Genomic DNA, 16,770 nt, shown 5'->3' with positions numbered 1-16,770 from the left:
TAAAATAAATAAAGAGAATGGCACGGCACTATTTTGACAAACTTTCCTATGTAAGTGATGGAAGTTAGATATAAAAAACGTTCAGAAGAAGCCAAAGTATAGGAAAAATCACATTATGAGCTCAATAGTAACATTTAATACATGTGTTACTGCTGTAAGAGACCAGCAAGTGGAGTTGACTTATGGTTACTGCTGTAAGATGCTGTGGAGCCCTAGTCTAAGGAAATTAGATTCCAGTATCCACTCCCAAGAGCTCTCTGTTCATAACTCTCTGACCTTGCACCTGAAAGAGCAGAGGGAAGATATTAGAGACTCTGCCTCCCATTAAAAGAGAAGGAAGTGGGGTGCCTGGGTGGCTCAGTGGGTTAAAGCCTCTGCTTTAGGCTCAGGTCATGATCCCAGGTCCTGGAATCAAGCCCTGCTCAGCAGGGAGCCTTCCCCCCCCCACACCGTCTGCCTCTCTGCCTACTTGTGATCTCTGTCTGTCAAATAAATAAATAAATAAATAAAATCTTTTAAAAATAAGAGAAAGAAGGAAGTAATAGAGTCTCATGAGCACTGCATGGAAGCACAAATTTAGGACTACTAGGCAAGTGCATAGTTCTATTCCAGAACTAAGTTAAAAAATTATTTTAAAATGAGGTTTAACATCTCAAAAAAAATCTCAAAATGCTCATGATAAGAAGGTATTGGAGAGCTGAATGTATCTGTGTTACAATCTTTTGAAAGGTGTTTTACTATGACCACCTCACAGTTCCCGGGGCAAAAAAGATTTTTCTTCAAAGCGTACATTTGCTCAAGAAAATGAGAAGAAAGCCATAGAGAGGTAGAAAAAATATTGTCCAAAGACATATATGATAAAGATTTATTATCCAAAATATACAAAAACTCCTAAAATTCAATAGTAGGAAACTGAAAAACATGATTAAAGAATGGGCAGAAAAGAACTTTCAGTTTCCAGTCCAGGACGTAAGGAGCTTACAAGTAGCCACTCCATCCTAACAACAAGTGAAAAGCTGACTAAACTGAAAAATGAACAACTATTCTTAGATCCATCAGAAAAGTGAGGTCATGGGCAAACCACTGTTCTTCATAACTGAAGAGACAGACAAGCAGATACAAAGAATCACAACTTATCAGAGCAGACATTCCATGGAAACCAGCGCCAGAGTAGGAAAACCTGAAATGCAATTACAGGTTGCTGGTGGCTCAGTGTGGACACAACTAAGAAAGACAAACTATAGGAGGACCCAGTCACAGATGTACTGCCACACTTTTTTGAGTTTTACCTCCAGGAGACTGACCAGGTTCCCACAGTAAGTATCAGAGAAAAATCTCCTGGTACAAGGGCACCTGTGTGGCTCAGTCAGTTAGGTGTCTGGCTTCAGTTCAGGTGATGATCTTGGGATCCTGGGATCAAGCCCCATGTTAGTCTCCCTGCTCAGTGGGGAGTCCGCCTCTCTCTCCCTGTTTGCCCCCTCCCTCATGCTCACACTCTCTCTCTCTCAAATAAATAAATAAAATCTTTCTTTAAAAAGTCTTACATAAATAAACTAATAAAATCTTTAAAAATAAAGTCTCCTGGTACTTCTAGGAAGGGAAGGTGAAAAGGAACCATCTTGAAATACACCAAGTATTCTGTTCTTTTTAAGAACACCTGCTCTCAAGACAAACTATTTTACCAGACCCTAGGTAAAGGGAAAGGAAAAAGTCTGCTCTACAGTTCTCTAGCCTTCCATGTGGGGGAAGGGAAATACCCATCTTGAAGCCCCCCCCCCCACTATCCTTTCACTAAGAGAGGGAGGAGAGAAAAAAACAACTAAGCACTGATGAAGCTCAGTCCAGGGGCAGATATTCACCATTAGAGTGAAACCTAATCATAGGATTACAGAAAACTTCCCTTCCCCTACATTTCAAGTACCCTAGGAAAGACCAAAGTAAAATTTCCTTTTACTGGGTATATCATATCCACCTTTCATGAAAATATTACAATTCATATTAAAAGGCAAGAAAGCAAAACAAAACAAAATAACTAAACACACTGTGAAGAAACTGAACAAGCATCAGAACCAGAGTCAGAGCAGAAATATCAGATTAGGAATTTTTTAAAACTATGATTAGCTTCTTAGGGAACTGAAGGGAAGAAGTAGACAACATACAAGAATAGATAATGTAAGCAGAGAAATGGAAATAAAGAATAAGAAAAGAATGCTAGAAATCAAAAACATCTTAACAGAAATGAAGAATGTCTTTTAGGGACCCAATTAGTAGATTCTGTAGAGAAAGAATCTCTACATTTGAGAATATGAAAATGGATACTTCTAAAACTGAGAAGCAAATAAACAAATACAAAACACAAAAGCAAATTTTAAAAAATCCTCCTCCAAAAGAATAGAATATCAAGCATTATGGGACCATTACAAAAGGTTTAACATATGTATAATGGGAATATCGGAAGGAAAGGAAACAGAAACAATATCTAAAGGACTAATGAAGAAGAAATAAATGATAATTTCCCCAAATTAATGTCAGACACAAAACCACAAATTCAAGAAGCTCAGAGAACATCAAGAGAGATAAATGCCCAAAACACTACACCTAGGTGTATCATGTTCAAACTTCAGAAAATCAAAGACAAAGAAAAAATCTTGGAAAAATCACAGCAAACAAAACAAAACAAGAACACCTTACCTGTAAAGGAGCAAAAATCAGAATTATATCCAAGTTCTTCTCAGAAGCTATGCAAGCATGAAGAGAGTGAAGTGAAATACTTAAAGTGTTGAGAAAAAAACCCTCCAACCTGAAATTCTGTACTCTTTGAAACTATCCTTCAAAAGCGAAGGAGAAATACTTTCTCAAATGAACAAAAACAAAAATCAAGGGAATTTTTAGCCAGTAGACCTGCCTTGCAAGAAAGGTTTAAAAAAGAGAAGGATTATGATATAGGTCAGAAATTCATATCTACATGAAACTCACACAAGAATAAATAGAGAACCTGAATAAACCTGTATTTGTTAAAGAAATTGAATCAATAATCTATAACCTTCCAAAACAGAAATACCAGGTCCAGATGGATTCCTTGGTAAGTTCTACCAAACATTTAAGGAAGAAATTATATTGATTCTCTACAATGTCTTTCAGAAGATAGGATCAAAGGGACTACTTCCTAATTCATTCTATAAGGCAAGTATTAACCTAATACCAAAACCAGATAAAAACATTAGAAGAAAACTAGAGACCAACATCTCTGAAGAATATAGATGCAAAAAATATCAAAAGAAAAAAATTAAATCCAACAATATAAAAAAGAATTATATACCATAACCAAGTTAGATTTATTCTAAGTATACAAACCTGGTTCAACATTTGAAAATCAGTTCATGTAATCTATAACATCAACAGTTAATGAAGAAAAATCACATGATCAAATCAATAGATACAGAAAAAGTAGATGACAAAAATCAAACACTCATGCATGGTAAAACTCTCAACAGACCAAGAATAGGGAAAATTTTCCTCAACTTGATAAATAATATCTACAAAAAAATCTACAGGTAACATCATACTTAACAATGAGAAACTCAAAGCTTTCCCACTCACATCAGGAACAAGGCAAATGTCCCCTCTCACCACTGCACTTAAACATTGTTCTGGAAATCCTAGCTAATACAAAAAGCAAAAACAAAAAAGAAGAAAAGGAAATAAAAGGTACACAGATTGGGAAGAAGGAAATAAAACTATCTTTGTTTGCAGATAACATAATTATCTATGGAAAATCTGAAAAAAAATTGACCAAAAACTCTGGGAATTAATAAGTAATTATAGTAAGATTACAGAATACAAGGTTAACATACAAAAGTTAATTGCTTTCATATATACTAGCAATGAACAAGTGGAATTTGAAGTTAAAAACACATAAACCCTTCACAATAGCACCTTCCCAAAAATAAAATATTATGTATAGATCTAAAAAAATGTAAAAGATTTATATGAGCTAAACTACAAAACCCTTATAAAATATATCAAAGAATAACTAAAAGAGAAATGTTTCATGTTCATGGATAGGAAGCCTCAACACTGTCTAAATGTCAGTTCTTCCCAACTTGATCTATAAACTCAATGCACTCTCAACCAAAATCCTAGCAAGTTATTCTGTGGATATTGATAAATGGATTTTAAAGTTTATTTGGAGAGGCAAAAGACCCAGAATAACCAACTCAATTTTGAAAGAGAACAAAGTCATAAGATTGATGCTACCTGACTTCAAGACTTAACTGTATAAAGCTATAATAATCAAAACTATATGGTATTGGTGAAAGCAGACAAAGAGATCAATAGAGCAGATTATATGAATGGATTTTCAAATGTTGAACCAGTTTGGTATACTTGGAATAAATCCAATAGAGCAGATCTATCTATCAAAAATAGATTCACATGAATACGGTTAACTGATCTTCAACAAAGGAGCAAAAGCAATACAATGGAGCAAAGATAGTCTCTTCAACAAATGATGAGTGATAGAACAACTGCATATTCACACTTAAAAAAAATGAATCTAGACACGACCTTACACCTTTCACATCAATCAACTCAAAATGGGTCACAGACCTAAATGTAAAAGATGACACTATAAAACTTCCAGATGATAACATAGGAGAAAACTTAGATGATCTTGGGTATAACAATGTCCTTTTATTTCTTTTTTTTTTTTTAAGATTTAATTGTTTTATTTTATTTTATTTTTTCAGTGTTCCAAGATTCATTGTTTATGCACCACACCCAGTGCTCCATGCAATATGTGCCCTCCTTAGTACCCACCACCAGGCTCACCCAACCCTCCACCCCTCTCCCTTCCAAAATCCCAGTTTGTTTCTCAGAGTCCACAGTCTCTCATGGTTCATCTCCCCCTCCGATTTCCCTCAATTCACTTATCCTTTCCTTCTCCTAATGTCCTCCATGTTTATTTGTAAGTAATCTCTGTACCCAATGTGGGGCTCAAATCCACAATCCCTAATCAAGAGTTGTATGCTCCACTGACTGAGCCAGCCAGGTGCCTCAACAATGTCCTTTTAAATACAACAGCAAGGCAGAAATCATGAAAGAAAATAATGATAAACTGGACATAATTAAAATTTTAAAAACTACTGCACTGCAAAAGATAATGTTAAGAAATAAGAAGACAAGTCAAAGACTTGGAGAAAACATTTGCAAAACTCACACCTGATAAAGGACTGTTATCCAAAATATACAAAGAACTCTTAAAACTCAACAATATGAAAACAACACAATTTTTAAAAATGGGCAGAAGACCTAAACAGATACATTGCCAAAGAAGATAGACAGATGATAAATAAGCACATGAGAAGATTTTTAGCATCATATGTCATTATGGAACTGCAAATCTAAAATACAGTGAGATACCATTACACACCTATCAGAATGGCCTAAATCCAAAACATTGACAATACCAAATGCTTACAACGATGTGGAGCAACAGGAACTCTTGTTGAATGCTAGTGGGAATGCACCTCTCTGTCTCTGAAAGACAGTTCAGCAGTCTCTTACAAAACTAAACATACTCTTCCCCCATGATCCAGCATTTTTGCTCCTTGATAAATTTATCCTAAGAAGTTGAAAACTTTGGTCCATACAAAAACCTATAGATGGATGTTTACAACACTTTCATTTTATTTTATTATTTAATTGCCAAAATGTAAAAACAACAAAGATACCCTTTAGTGGATGAATAAGTAAACCGTGGCATATTCAGACAATGGAATATTATCTGGCACTAAAAATTAAAGAGCTACTAAGTCATGAAAAGACACAGAGGAGCCTTAATTGCATGTTACTAAGTGAAAGAACCCAATCTGGAAAGGCTACATATTGCATGATCCCAACAATGTGACATTCTGGAAAAGGCAAAACTATGGGTGCAGTAAAAAAAAATCAGTGATTTCCAGGGATTGGGTGGGAAGAGGGAAAGATGAATAGACAGAGCACAGAGGCTATTTAGGGCAGTGGAACTACTCTGTATAATGCTGTAACAATGGATGCACATCATTATACATTTGTCCAAACCCATAGAATGTATACCACCAAGTGTGAACCCCGATTTAACTATGGACTTTGGGTGATAATGACATGTCTGTCATTGTAATTGTAACAAATGTACCACTCTATGTGGGATGTTGATGGTGAGCAGGAGGTATGTGGGAACTCTTGGTACTTTCCACAATTCTGCTACGAACCTTAAATTCTATTTTTAAAAAAGTCTCTCTTTTTAAAGTACATATTGAACCCTCCTCACTGCCTTGACAGTAATGGTACGAGTCTTTAGATTTACTTGTCTGTCCCACCAAATGGAGGCAGATGCTGGGTATGTTCATGGTTGTACCTTTCAATGCAAGGGCTCATAATAGGCATAAATAATACATAAACCATTATTTAGCCGTCTTGGACAGATAGTTCCTAAGAACCAATGGCTGATACCATTCCTAAGGATACAGCTGTGAACAGCAGAGGCATGGAGACAGCAAGAAATAAGCAAGATAAATAAAAAAGGGAATTTCCAAAAGTAGAAAGTTCCATGAAGAAAGAAAAACTGACGGCAATTTCTTAAACACTCCAACCACTATACTAAGAACTTTGTACCATCAAGCTTAAACCTCATAATAACTCTAAGTATTAGGGTTATTTTTCATTCTAACACTATAGGCATGGAAACTGAAGCTAGTAAGATAAAGTAACTTGCCCAATGTTGAGCAGCAAGTAAGAAGTGCAAAACTGTAATCAAATTCATTTTCTTACTTCTGAGTTCATGCTCACTCTATTCATTCCATGAATCCCCTAAAAGAAAGACAGAAAGACCGCTTTTTCCATAAATATTCTAAAACTCTGAAAGGAAACGAAAGCATATTTGGCACTTACAACAAAGTTTATGGAATTAATGAAATGTTTTCAAGCTTTACATTAAGTTTCTAATTCCACTTAGTTAACACACAGTGTTATATTAGTCTCAGGTGTACAATGTTGTGAATCAACACTTCTGTACAACAGCCTGTGCTCTTCACAAGTGCACGCCTTAACCCCTACCACCTATTTCACCCATCCCCCCACCCCATCCCCTCTGGTGACCATCAGTTTGCCTCTCCAGTTAAGTCTATATTTTGATTTGTGTCTGTCTCTCACTTTTTCCCTGTTTGTTTCTTAAATTTCACACATGAGTGAAATCGAATGGTATTTGTCTTTCTCTGACTTATTTTGCCAAGCTTTACATTTGATCGACTCCTCTCTTCACTCAGCAAGGTCAGCTCCATTCTTGCTGGTTATTGGAACAGCATCTTTTACATCGTTACTACTCCAGGTGTTACTACACCAGATGTCAGAAGCATGGCTTTAAGATTACTATCGCCATAGTGATAATATATTTGCATAAATCCTCCCAAGCTTTCTCATTTACTATACCCCTGTCCGCCAAAAAGAATCCTCGTTGGGAAGCAGCAGAGTCAGGTCAGTGGTTCTGACCTGAGCACATCAAATAAACAGAAACACTCTAGACACACAGACCCAAGAGTGACCTTGATGGTCCGTGGCCTTTTCAACCCCCTACATCTCTGGCCAACATCCAGTTTTGTTTGGGTAATATCCAGCCCCCAAATCATCTCTTAATTGTCTCTGTCACAGAATCTAGCTCTTACACCCCAAGGATTGTACAAAGTCTGATTATATGCATTTATTTGTATAGGAATTTAATGTTACTTTCCCCCCACTAGCCATTAAATATGAAGAGTACAGGAGTTACGACCAGTTTGTCCACCTTTATATACAAGGCACTTTCTACAGTACATATTAAACATCTCGTAACTATCATTTGAAAAGATGAACACACAGGAATATTGATGTGCATGTGAAGAGAGTAATGTAGTTTCCAAGGAAAGTCAACTGAGTAGAATTGAGGGGGATCCCCAAATCACCCTTTCTTTTAAAATGGCATTAACAGATCATGGGAAGTAATATGGTATGCTTGGAAAAAGATTCCAACTCAGAAAGAGGTAGGTTTTAATTCCAGCTCTGCTAGTTACTGATTCAATGTTTCTGAGCCTGTTTTCTTATCTGTAAACAGAGAGGTAACGCGATGATAGACAAACTGAGACGAAGTCTGCGTAAATGCATGGCAAGAAAACATGAAAAGAAGAGATAAGTTGAAAGACCTCCGGAAGTAGTGTCGTCTCTGTGACCTAAGCAAGCAAATTCAAGTCAGACTGATCTTGAAGTATCATGTTTATGGATGCCTTTAACCTTTATCCTCTCCAAAAGGCCTCCACTGGGAGAGTTCACTGGAAATGAAGGGGTAGTTCACACGTGCTCAGTTCTTTCCAAACTGCAAATTGGGAGCCAACAGTGGCTAAGCAAAAGTTTCTGGAGACACATTCACCCCTATTCTGCTTGTCCCTGGCATTCTGATTACTTCTGATAGGAGAGATACAGATCAGAGAATGATCAGGAAGTGGCCCCAAAGTAGCTAATAGGACAGGTGTCTAAAGAAAAGTCTAGGTATGGGTATAAACATTTCATGGTCTTCCTTGAGGATCACCAGTTGAGGTAGATTTCTCCCTACATTTGAGCTTGGGTATTTTCAATGGGACCTAACTCCCTTACCTATTTTTTAATGGTATGGTGGGAAAAATGTATGTTTAAGTGGCATGTATGTTTGAAGTTAGGGAAAATAAAATCTCAAAGCATTAACACAAATAGCTGAGCCACAATTTGAAACTTTCTCTTAGGTTAAAAGGAAGCCAATGAGCCCTAGAATTAACTGAGCCATGGTGACAAGCACAGAAAACAGGATTTCTGGCAAACTGCTGATAAGCCCAAGCAAGAGAAAAAGCAAACACATGGAATTACTATACATGAATTCAAACCACTGTCTATTGGTCAATCACAAAGACTCATATTAGCAGAATGAAAAAAACTATAAAAAAAAATTTTTTTTTAACCACATAAAGTTCCATATGAGAAAAGCCACAGGCTTGGAAATCTTAAGGAAAATCAAAGCTTGACTTCAAATAAGCTTTCTCCAACAACAAAAAACAAGAAACAAATAAGCTTTCCCCTGAGTATAAACAAAGACTGCGGCATCTGCCTTCCATCCATTCTTGACTGGTTAGGATTAGCACATCCTATAATAACTTCTCAGTACTGATTCCACAAAAGATAAGCAATCTACTATTAAGAAACCAAGAGAAATCATAAAAAGGTTACATCAGAGACTCACAAACAACCCGACCACGATTTACTAACAAGAAAAGAGTGTGTTGAATTTATCTTCAGAGAAGGTAAGTCTGTGCAATTTAATTGCTTACCTCCCAGTTACAGACATTAGAACTCCCAGCAACCAATGTAAGGACCCCGTGTTCCACAGTATCTGCATTTTGGTTAAAATTAAACAAAGATAAACATCTGGTCACACGATCTAAGTGAGTAGGAAATGGGGAGAAAGAAATATTCACGTCGAAGTTTGTATACACATAGACAAATCAGATTTTCACAGAAGCAGCACAATGAATGAGATTTACTTCTCTGAACTTCTACAGAACATGTTGGAGTTTGATTTTTACACCATCTTAAGTGGTTGCCTGCTTGTTTTATGAGTGTAAGCCTTATTTTGCAGTAAAATATTAAGTTCTCGGGGGTAGATCCAGGTTTTTACAGAGCATATGGAATTTGAAGGGTCCTCTCTAAGAAAAAGAATATGAAATTGTGAATACAAATTATGTAAAGCAGTATTGCAAGTGAGTGAGTGACCCTGAAGGTTAAGTACCAATGGCTTCACAGTAAATTCACAAGGGTGAGAACCAACCAAGTCTTGTATTTCTGTTTCATACAAATGCTGTCTTGCAGAGTACTGGGTATTTTACAGGTATTGAGCGCTCACTGATTCCACTCATTTCAGAAGGAAGCAAAGGATAGGACTAGGAGATGAAATTTAAGGCCAACCATGGCCTAGCCAAGCAGGTCAAGATAAATCTTAACTCTTTTGTTCAGTTACACCTTAAATGATAATTTGAAGTAAACTGAATTTGAATTCTGAATTCAAGTTCTGAATTCTGAATTATAAATCTGAATTCATGCTGATTGTGTTACTTAGTTAACTGTTATCCGGTTCATCTTTTAAAAATCCAAAATTGGGGGGCACCTGGGTGGCTCAGTGGTTTAAAGCCTCTGCCTTCAGCTTGGGTCATGATCCCAGGGTTCTGGGATCGAGCCCCACGTCGGGCTCTCTGCTCCACAGGGAGAGCCTGCTTCCTCCCCTCTCTGCCTGCCTCTCTGCCTACTTGTGATTTCTCTCTGTCAAATAAATAAAATCTTTAAAAAAAAAAAAATTTAAAAAATCCAAAATTGGGTATCTCCTATAATAGAACAAAGAGGAGATTTTAAAAATCATCAAATAAAAGCTGGATGTACGTGAGTCACAGACTAAACACGCTAGTTCCTGTGTGTATGTCCACTATTTATGATGAACAGCTGGAATTCATGTGCGTTCTTTTACTGACTACAGACATCTGTGGCCTATTATCAGTGGAGTTGCCCCGTAAGTAGAAGAGGTTGCCTATTCCAAAGGAAACTTGTAGGAGTTTTTGAAGTGCTGACCTATTTCCCCATACTGCTGGCCAACTGTATACTCCATATACTTCATTCTTTATATACACATGAAATAGCCAGAAGAAAATTCACATAATTCTCCAAGTTCTATTTATAGGTGTGAGATACTATACAAGCAAACAAACCATGAAAGATATGACTCACTAATCCCGCAGATTCATAAACCAGGCTTAACGTTGTAAGTGCTGCCATGCAAAAACACTACAGAACTTTCTGTGCTGAAGTCCAGAATTATCATATCCAGATCAATGCATGACAAAGGACAGAGAGACATTTTGCCAATGTTCCTGAATATGAACAACATATGAATAACCATCGGTCCAAATGATGTCACTCTGCCTTGCACCGATGAGGAAAATATCTTGAGAAAAACTCAGTTATCAATAACCTTAATCACACTGGAATAGAACTTTATTATCACAGGCCTTACTTAAGACTGATAGATATGACCGCCCAAAAAATTGCTTTAAATGTCTCCATGAAAAATATTAATAAACAACTTTTATTTTTTTAATATTTATTTATTTGAGAGAGAGAGAGAGCACATGTGAGTGAGTGTGGGATGGAGGGGCAGAGGGAGAGAGAAACTTAAGCAGGCTCTGAGAACCAAGAGTCCAACACCCAACCAACCGAGCCACCCAGGTGACCCATTAATAAAGAACTTTTAAAACCAGGGACAGGGGTGTCTGGGTAGCTCATCCAGTTAAGTACCTGTCTTCGGCTCAGGTACTGATCCTGGGATCCTGGGATCTAGCTACACGTTCAGCTCCCTGCTCAGCAGGGAACCTGCTTGCTTCTCCCTCTCCTCACCTCCCTGCTCCCCACCCCCACTGCTCATGCCCTCTCTCTCTCTTAAATAAATAAATGAATAAATAAATAAAACAAAAGGACAAATTAGGAAAAATATGTCTAACCTACGACCGGCAAAAAACTAATTTCATAATATTAAAGAATTACACTTAGATGATCAATAATTAGATGATAATAGTTCAAAACAAAAATAAGAAAAGAATATGAACAGACATAAACAGAAAACGCAAATGCCCAGTAAATGTTTTAAAGATGCTAAACCTCAGTCACAAATGTAAGAAACATAAACTTAAAAGCAATGAGCTATTTTTCAATGGACAGATCATAATAGAGATGGTTTCAATGACAGCGGTGAAAACATCCACAGTTCACACGGGTGTGGGGAAAGCGAAGGAACAGGCAACTCTCATTCTCTGTGACAGGGGCGTGGTTGATACAGCCTTCTGGAGGGGGACTTAGCAATACCTCTCACACTTCAAAATGTTTATATATTTTGCCCCATTGATCACTCTTCTACGAAACTATCCTACAGAATTCTCAAAGATATATATTCAAAAACACTCTTTGCAGTGCTCAAAAAATTTAAAAACCAACTAAAAAACTAGAGAGACCTTAACTGCGCACCCACAGAATAATCTATTCCATAAATACTATAAAGCCACTAAAAAGAATATGGTAAATCCATCCATATGTGATTCTGAAATAACAGTATCTTACATCTCTTGAGCTTTCAATATGCTAGCCACTATTCTAAGCTTTTCACATACGACTATTTCACATAGTCGATGCACAGTGACTGTTCACAGTATCACCGCCATCATCAAAAAATCTCTAAGACGGGACACCTGGGTGGCTCAGTGATTTGAGTGTTGGACTCGAGGTCTTGGCTCAGGTCATGATCTCAGGGTCATGAGATTGAGCCCTACATTGGTCTCTGGGCTCAGAGGGGGAGTTTCTTTGAGATTCTCCCTCTTCCTCTGCCCCTCCCTAGATTTGTGCTTTCTCCTGAATAAAATAAATAAATCTTTAAAAAAAAATCTCCAAGATAGATAAATTTTTTTTAAAAAGTTGCAGAACAGACTGTGTACTATGATTCTATCTGTATCATATAAAAAATATATTTTTGACAAATATCAAATATGAACAAATATTATATATATTTATATACGCGTATGTGTATGTGTATATATATATATATGTATATATGCCCAGAAAAATTGGGCAAGAATACAAAAGGAATGGTAGACAGTGATTACCTAAGAGGAATGGGACTTGGGGGAAAAGAAAATGTTTACTTTCATAATTTTCTGAATTGTTTGAACTTTTCACTATATATGGAATACTTCCATTTTTAAAAAGATTTTATTTACTTGAGAGAGAGTGACAGAGATAGCAAGAGAAAGAATGAACAGAGGGAGAGAGACAGAGGAAGAGGGAGATGCAGGCTCCCCACTGAGCAGGGAGCCTGATGTGGGGCTTGATCCCAGGACTGAGCTAAAGGCAGACGCTTACTGACTGAGTTACCCAAGAGTCTCTATTACTTCTATTCTTAAAATGTTAATATGTGTTATCTGCCTAACTAGATTATGGTCTATTTAATTTTTTTTTCTACTTCTAAATTTAAAAAAAAACCTAATAAAAGATATTTGGGACAATGTAGCAATATGAGAAAAACATGAATATTTCCTTTTTATACCCTTCTATGAGCACATGAGTGTATAGTACCTTCAAAATATTTTAAAAACCTACCTAAAAGTCATCATTCAACTACTCCAACAAAAATGTCCTATCTCACATTCTTTCTTAGGCAGGAACCCCCAGAATGTGAGGATTTAGATGAAAGCTCTCATGTGTCTAGAACAACTGACGGATGGCTTTCTTCCTCCCAATATCAAGTCAATTTAATAATAATTTATTAAAAGGTCAAGCTTAATTATAAATAAAGCCAAAATGAGGGGGGAAATAGAATTATCAATATGTGAATTACAATACACCCTGCTCTGCCATATGTAACATGGGACTTGACAACATAAACCCAGGATAGTATCTCTGTGCCTGTCCGCAGAGCAGTCGATGCACAGTGACTGTTCACAGTATCACCGCCATCATTATTGAAGCTCCCATCCACTAGCTTCTTCCTACGGGTCTAATGCTGAACTCCACACTTCACATACATTAGCATTTTTTTAAAAAAGATTTTATTTATTTATTTGACAGACAAGTAGGCAGAGAGAGAAAGGAGGAGGCAGGCTCCCCACTGAGCAGAGAGCCCGATGAGGGGCTTGATCTCAGAACCCTGGGATCATGACCTGAACTGAAGGCAGAGGCTTCAACCCACTGAGCCACCCAGGTGACCCTCTATTAGCATATTTAATTCTCCAAACAACCCAGTAAGATTCTTGGTGACTGATTATTTACTAGAATAACATAAAATTATGAACATATGGAGAAAATAGAAACTGAAATCCGCAGGCAACTGAACCTAGATTTATAGCATATACTCCTAAATATTTTATAGATTTTTTTATAAGGTATTTCTACCAGAAATAGACCATAAAATGGCTCCTGAATAGCCTCTGTGCCACTTGTTCCAGAAGTTGTTCCTTCCAGGTACTCCTTCCTCACGCATCCCACTCGGCATCCCGAGTGCAGGGGAATCTGAAAGGCACGCCCTCCCTCCGCAGAAAGCCTCCCCCCTCCCCCACTGTTTCTCTCCTCTCGCAAACTCCGCTGGATTCTTACCTGTCCAGCAGCAGCTCGAGCACCTCTTTAGTGGAGGCAAAGCCTCTGTACGTTGACAGAAAGATGCTGATGTAGGTAAAGTCATTGTCCCCAAAAGCCGTCAGCAGGTTCTCCACCAGCTTCTCCAAGGTTCCAGCTTTGATGGTCCTGATCTTACAGGTTTCGTACTGACTGACGGTATGTCCCGGAGGCAGCTGGTCCCCTTCAACCTGTACAATAAATTCATGATGAGGATCAGGCGAAAGAGCTCCCCAAAGTAAAACCCAAAACGCTGAGACTGCTGAAACACAGCCTGTCACGTTTTCCTTGCTCTTATTTCATTTCCCGACGAGCCATGGAAGGCAGTTCTCCCACCTGGGAGGGTAATAGTGAGGTGGTGGGGGATGGGGTGGGGGGGCGCTACTTTACTTCACGGTGGTTACACTTGCTTCTCCTTGATGCCCTATCAAGAACCTGACTGCTGGGCTAAACTGGCCAAGGATGTTTCCCGTGAGCCCAGAATCAAGCTCAGCAGAAGTTTAATCAATCATTTCCTTTGTGTTTTTCCATGGTGAGTTGTCAAGCTCGTTCTTACAGACATCTCCTACAGTGGTGTGCTGGGGCTGACACACACTGGCTTTGAAGAGGCGACTGTGAGATTTTCAGGACTTGCATGAGCCCCGCTGACATCGTGTTACTGGGCTGAAAGACCAGCCATGGCCAGAGTGTGTCCTCCATGGAAATCTCTGGAGATCTGACCACGGTCTGGTACTCTTCAGCCCACAAGAAGCAACAGCCTTCCTGATTCAATGTCATCAGCAGTCAGTGGAATTGACCAGGAAGTGGCTAGACCAGGGAGCCCTGTGCTCATCCCTGGGGAGTAGTGGAAAGGGTGCGTGGGTGTATGATCCCTGCCTCCTGGAGACTTGTGCCCAACAACAAAGGACATGGGCTCCTGAGAAGTAGCTGTCACACAAGAATGACGCCGCAGATAGTACTGGCAGGTATGACCGCCCCTTGGGAAACATAAAACATAACAAGTGATTATGGATAAGATATGCAGAGCTCAAAATTGAGTCTGAGGGGAGAGAATTAAAAGGAAGAAAAATAAGAATGTGCCTTACCTCCTGCCATAAATCTCTGCCTCACAAATTCTATAGAGATGCAATTTTCAGCTTAATGTGTCCTTCACAGGCACGAAGATGACCTACCAAGAGGATCTTTTTCTAAAATAAATCATCAGTGAGTGCCGATGCGGCAAACAATCGCTAGGCCGTTTTCCTCAATGGTGAGTTTAAATCGTGGCATGTTAGATTTTTCTAAACTGAAATAGCCAGCCATGTGAACATCGAGGAAGAGAAGCAAAGAACAGGGAACTGGATCTCTGAATGGTAAGCCTGCGCTCACGAGGCTGCACGTTTTCTTTTTCTTCAACTGGCCTGTCCCATGTTCAACCAGTGGAAGGAAATTAGCTGACAAGACTGCGTCCAGTAGGACCAAAGCGGTAGTTATTACTTTCAGAGAAGAGGAAGGGTAGCTCAACGTCATGATGTCTAAATGCTAGTGGGAACGAATAGTAAGACCCCACCTTCCATGGTGGGTGATTTTCTTTATTGACTTCTCGAAGGATACTTTTGCTTTACGAAGGAACAGGATCTGGTCGGGCAAAATACCGAACCTGTCTGTAAGCCTCTTTGGCCTGCTGACTCAGATCATGGCTTAGTAACCATCCTTTATCACTCTACATGTAGTTTCAAAACGGGCCTAATAGTATCCGTCTGTCATCCTAGGGGTGACAGTCCACTTGAAGCAGAAACAGCAAGTGGAAAGGATATAATTACTTTTTTTACTGGTTAGTACAGTGTTGCCCAACATGGGTGCTGTAAACACAAGTTCTAAAACAAAAGGTCCCATGGTCAAGTTTGGGAACTCCAGAGTAAAGTCAAGCGTATTTCTTTACTGCAGAATTTGTCTTTAACAGGCTAACGTGTTATGAAACTCCAAGAGAAGGATATGATACACGATCCCTTCAAATGGGCTTCCCTGTATTGTCTTAGCATCTTGCAGACCATCAGAAAGAACCTACTTTGAAAAACGTTAACTAAGTAAATCACTGTGATGCATTTAAACTATATTTCACTTCTGCTACCTTTCACTTAAAAAAAAAAGCATGATAAAGTACAAGGTCTAATTTTGATCTTCCAATATCCTTATCCACTTGACCTCTTCCTTAATACCAAAATGCACGGACGTTTTCTATGTTTTCCTTTATCACTTCAGACAATCTGGTTCCAGAAAAATGATCAGCCTAATGATATTAAAAAGTAGTTAAAAAACGTGCTTCGATGTCAAATGTTAACAACAACCATGAAAAGAACGGCTTCTCATTCTCCAGGGATATTCAAGCTCTAATTCTAAATCAAACTTCCTTACCTTGAGACACTGTTTCCTTACCAAACAATCTTGTAATTTGAGGATTCTTATTTTACTCACCACGCAAATTCTGCTTTAAATCTGTTCTTCTTGAAAGTAAAAACGACTTAAAAGAACTAATTTTTCCCTGAGCACTGCTGT

General features: G+C 38.2%; 1 protein-coding gene across 4 annotated transcripts in view; it reads right to left on the bottom strand.

The window, feature by feature from the left end:
• The window catches only part of RGL1 (ral guanine nucleotide dissociation stimulator like 1), a 250,261-nt gene that overhangs the window by 69,894 nt on the left and 163,597 nt on the right, over positions 1-16,770 (bottom strand). For all 4 annotated transcript variants that reach the window (XM_082702932.1, XM_082702929.1, XM_082702930.1 and 1 more), the window contains one exon: positions 14,218-14,426. In XM_082702932.1, the coding sequence (XP_082559058.1) occupies positions 14,218-14,426 (209 nt within the window). The remainder of the gene's footprint in view (positions 1-14,217; positions 14,427-16,770) is intronic.

The sequence above is a fragment of the Mustela nivalis genome (assembly GCF_964662115.1).
Source record: "Mustela nivalis genome assembly, chromosome: 16".
NCBI classification, from domain to species: Eukaryota; Metazoa; Chordata; class Mammalia; order Carnivora; family Mustelidae; genus Mustela; species Mustela nivalis.
The sequence above is the reverse complement of the archived record's forward strand: the minus strand, read 5'-3'. Positions and strand labels throughout refer to the sequence as shown.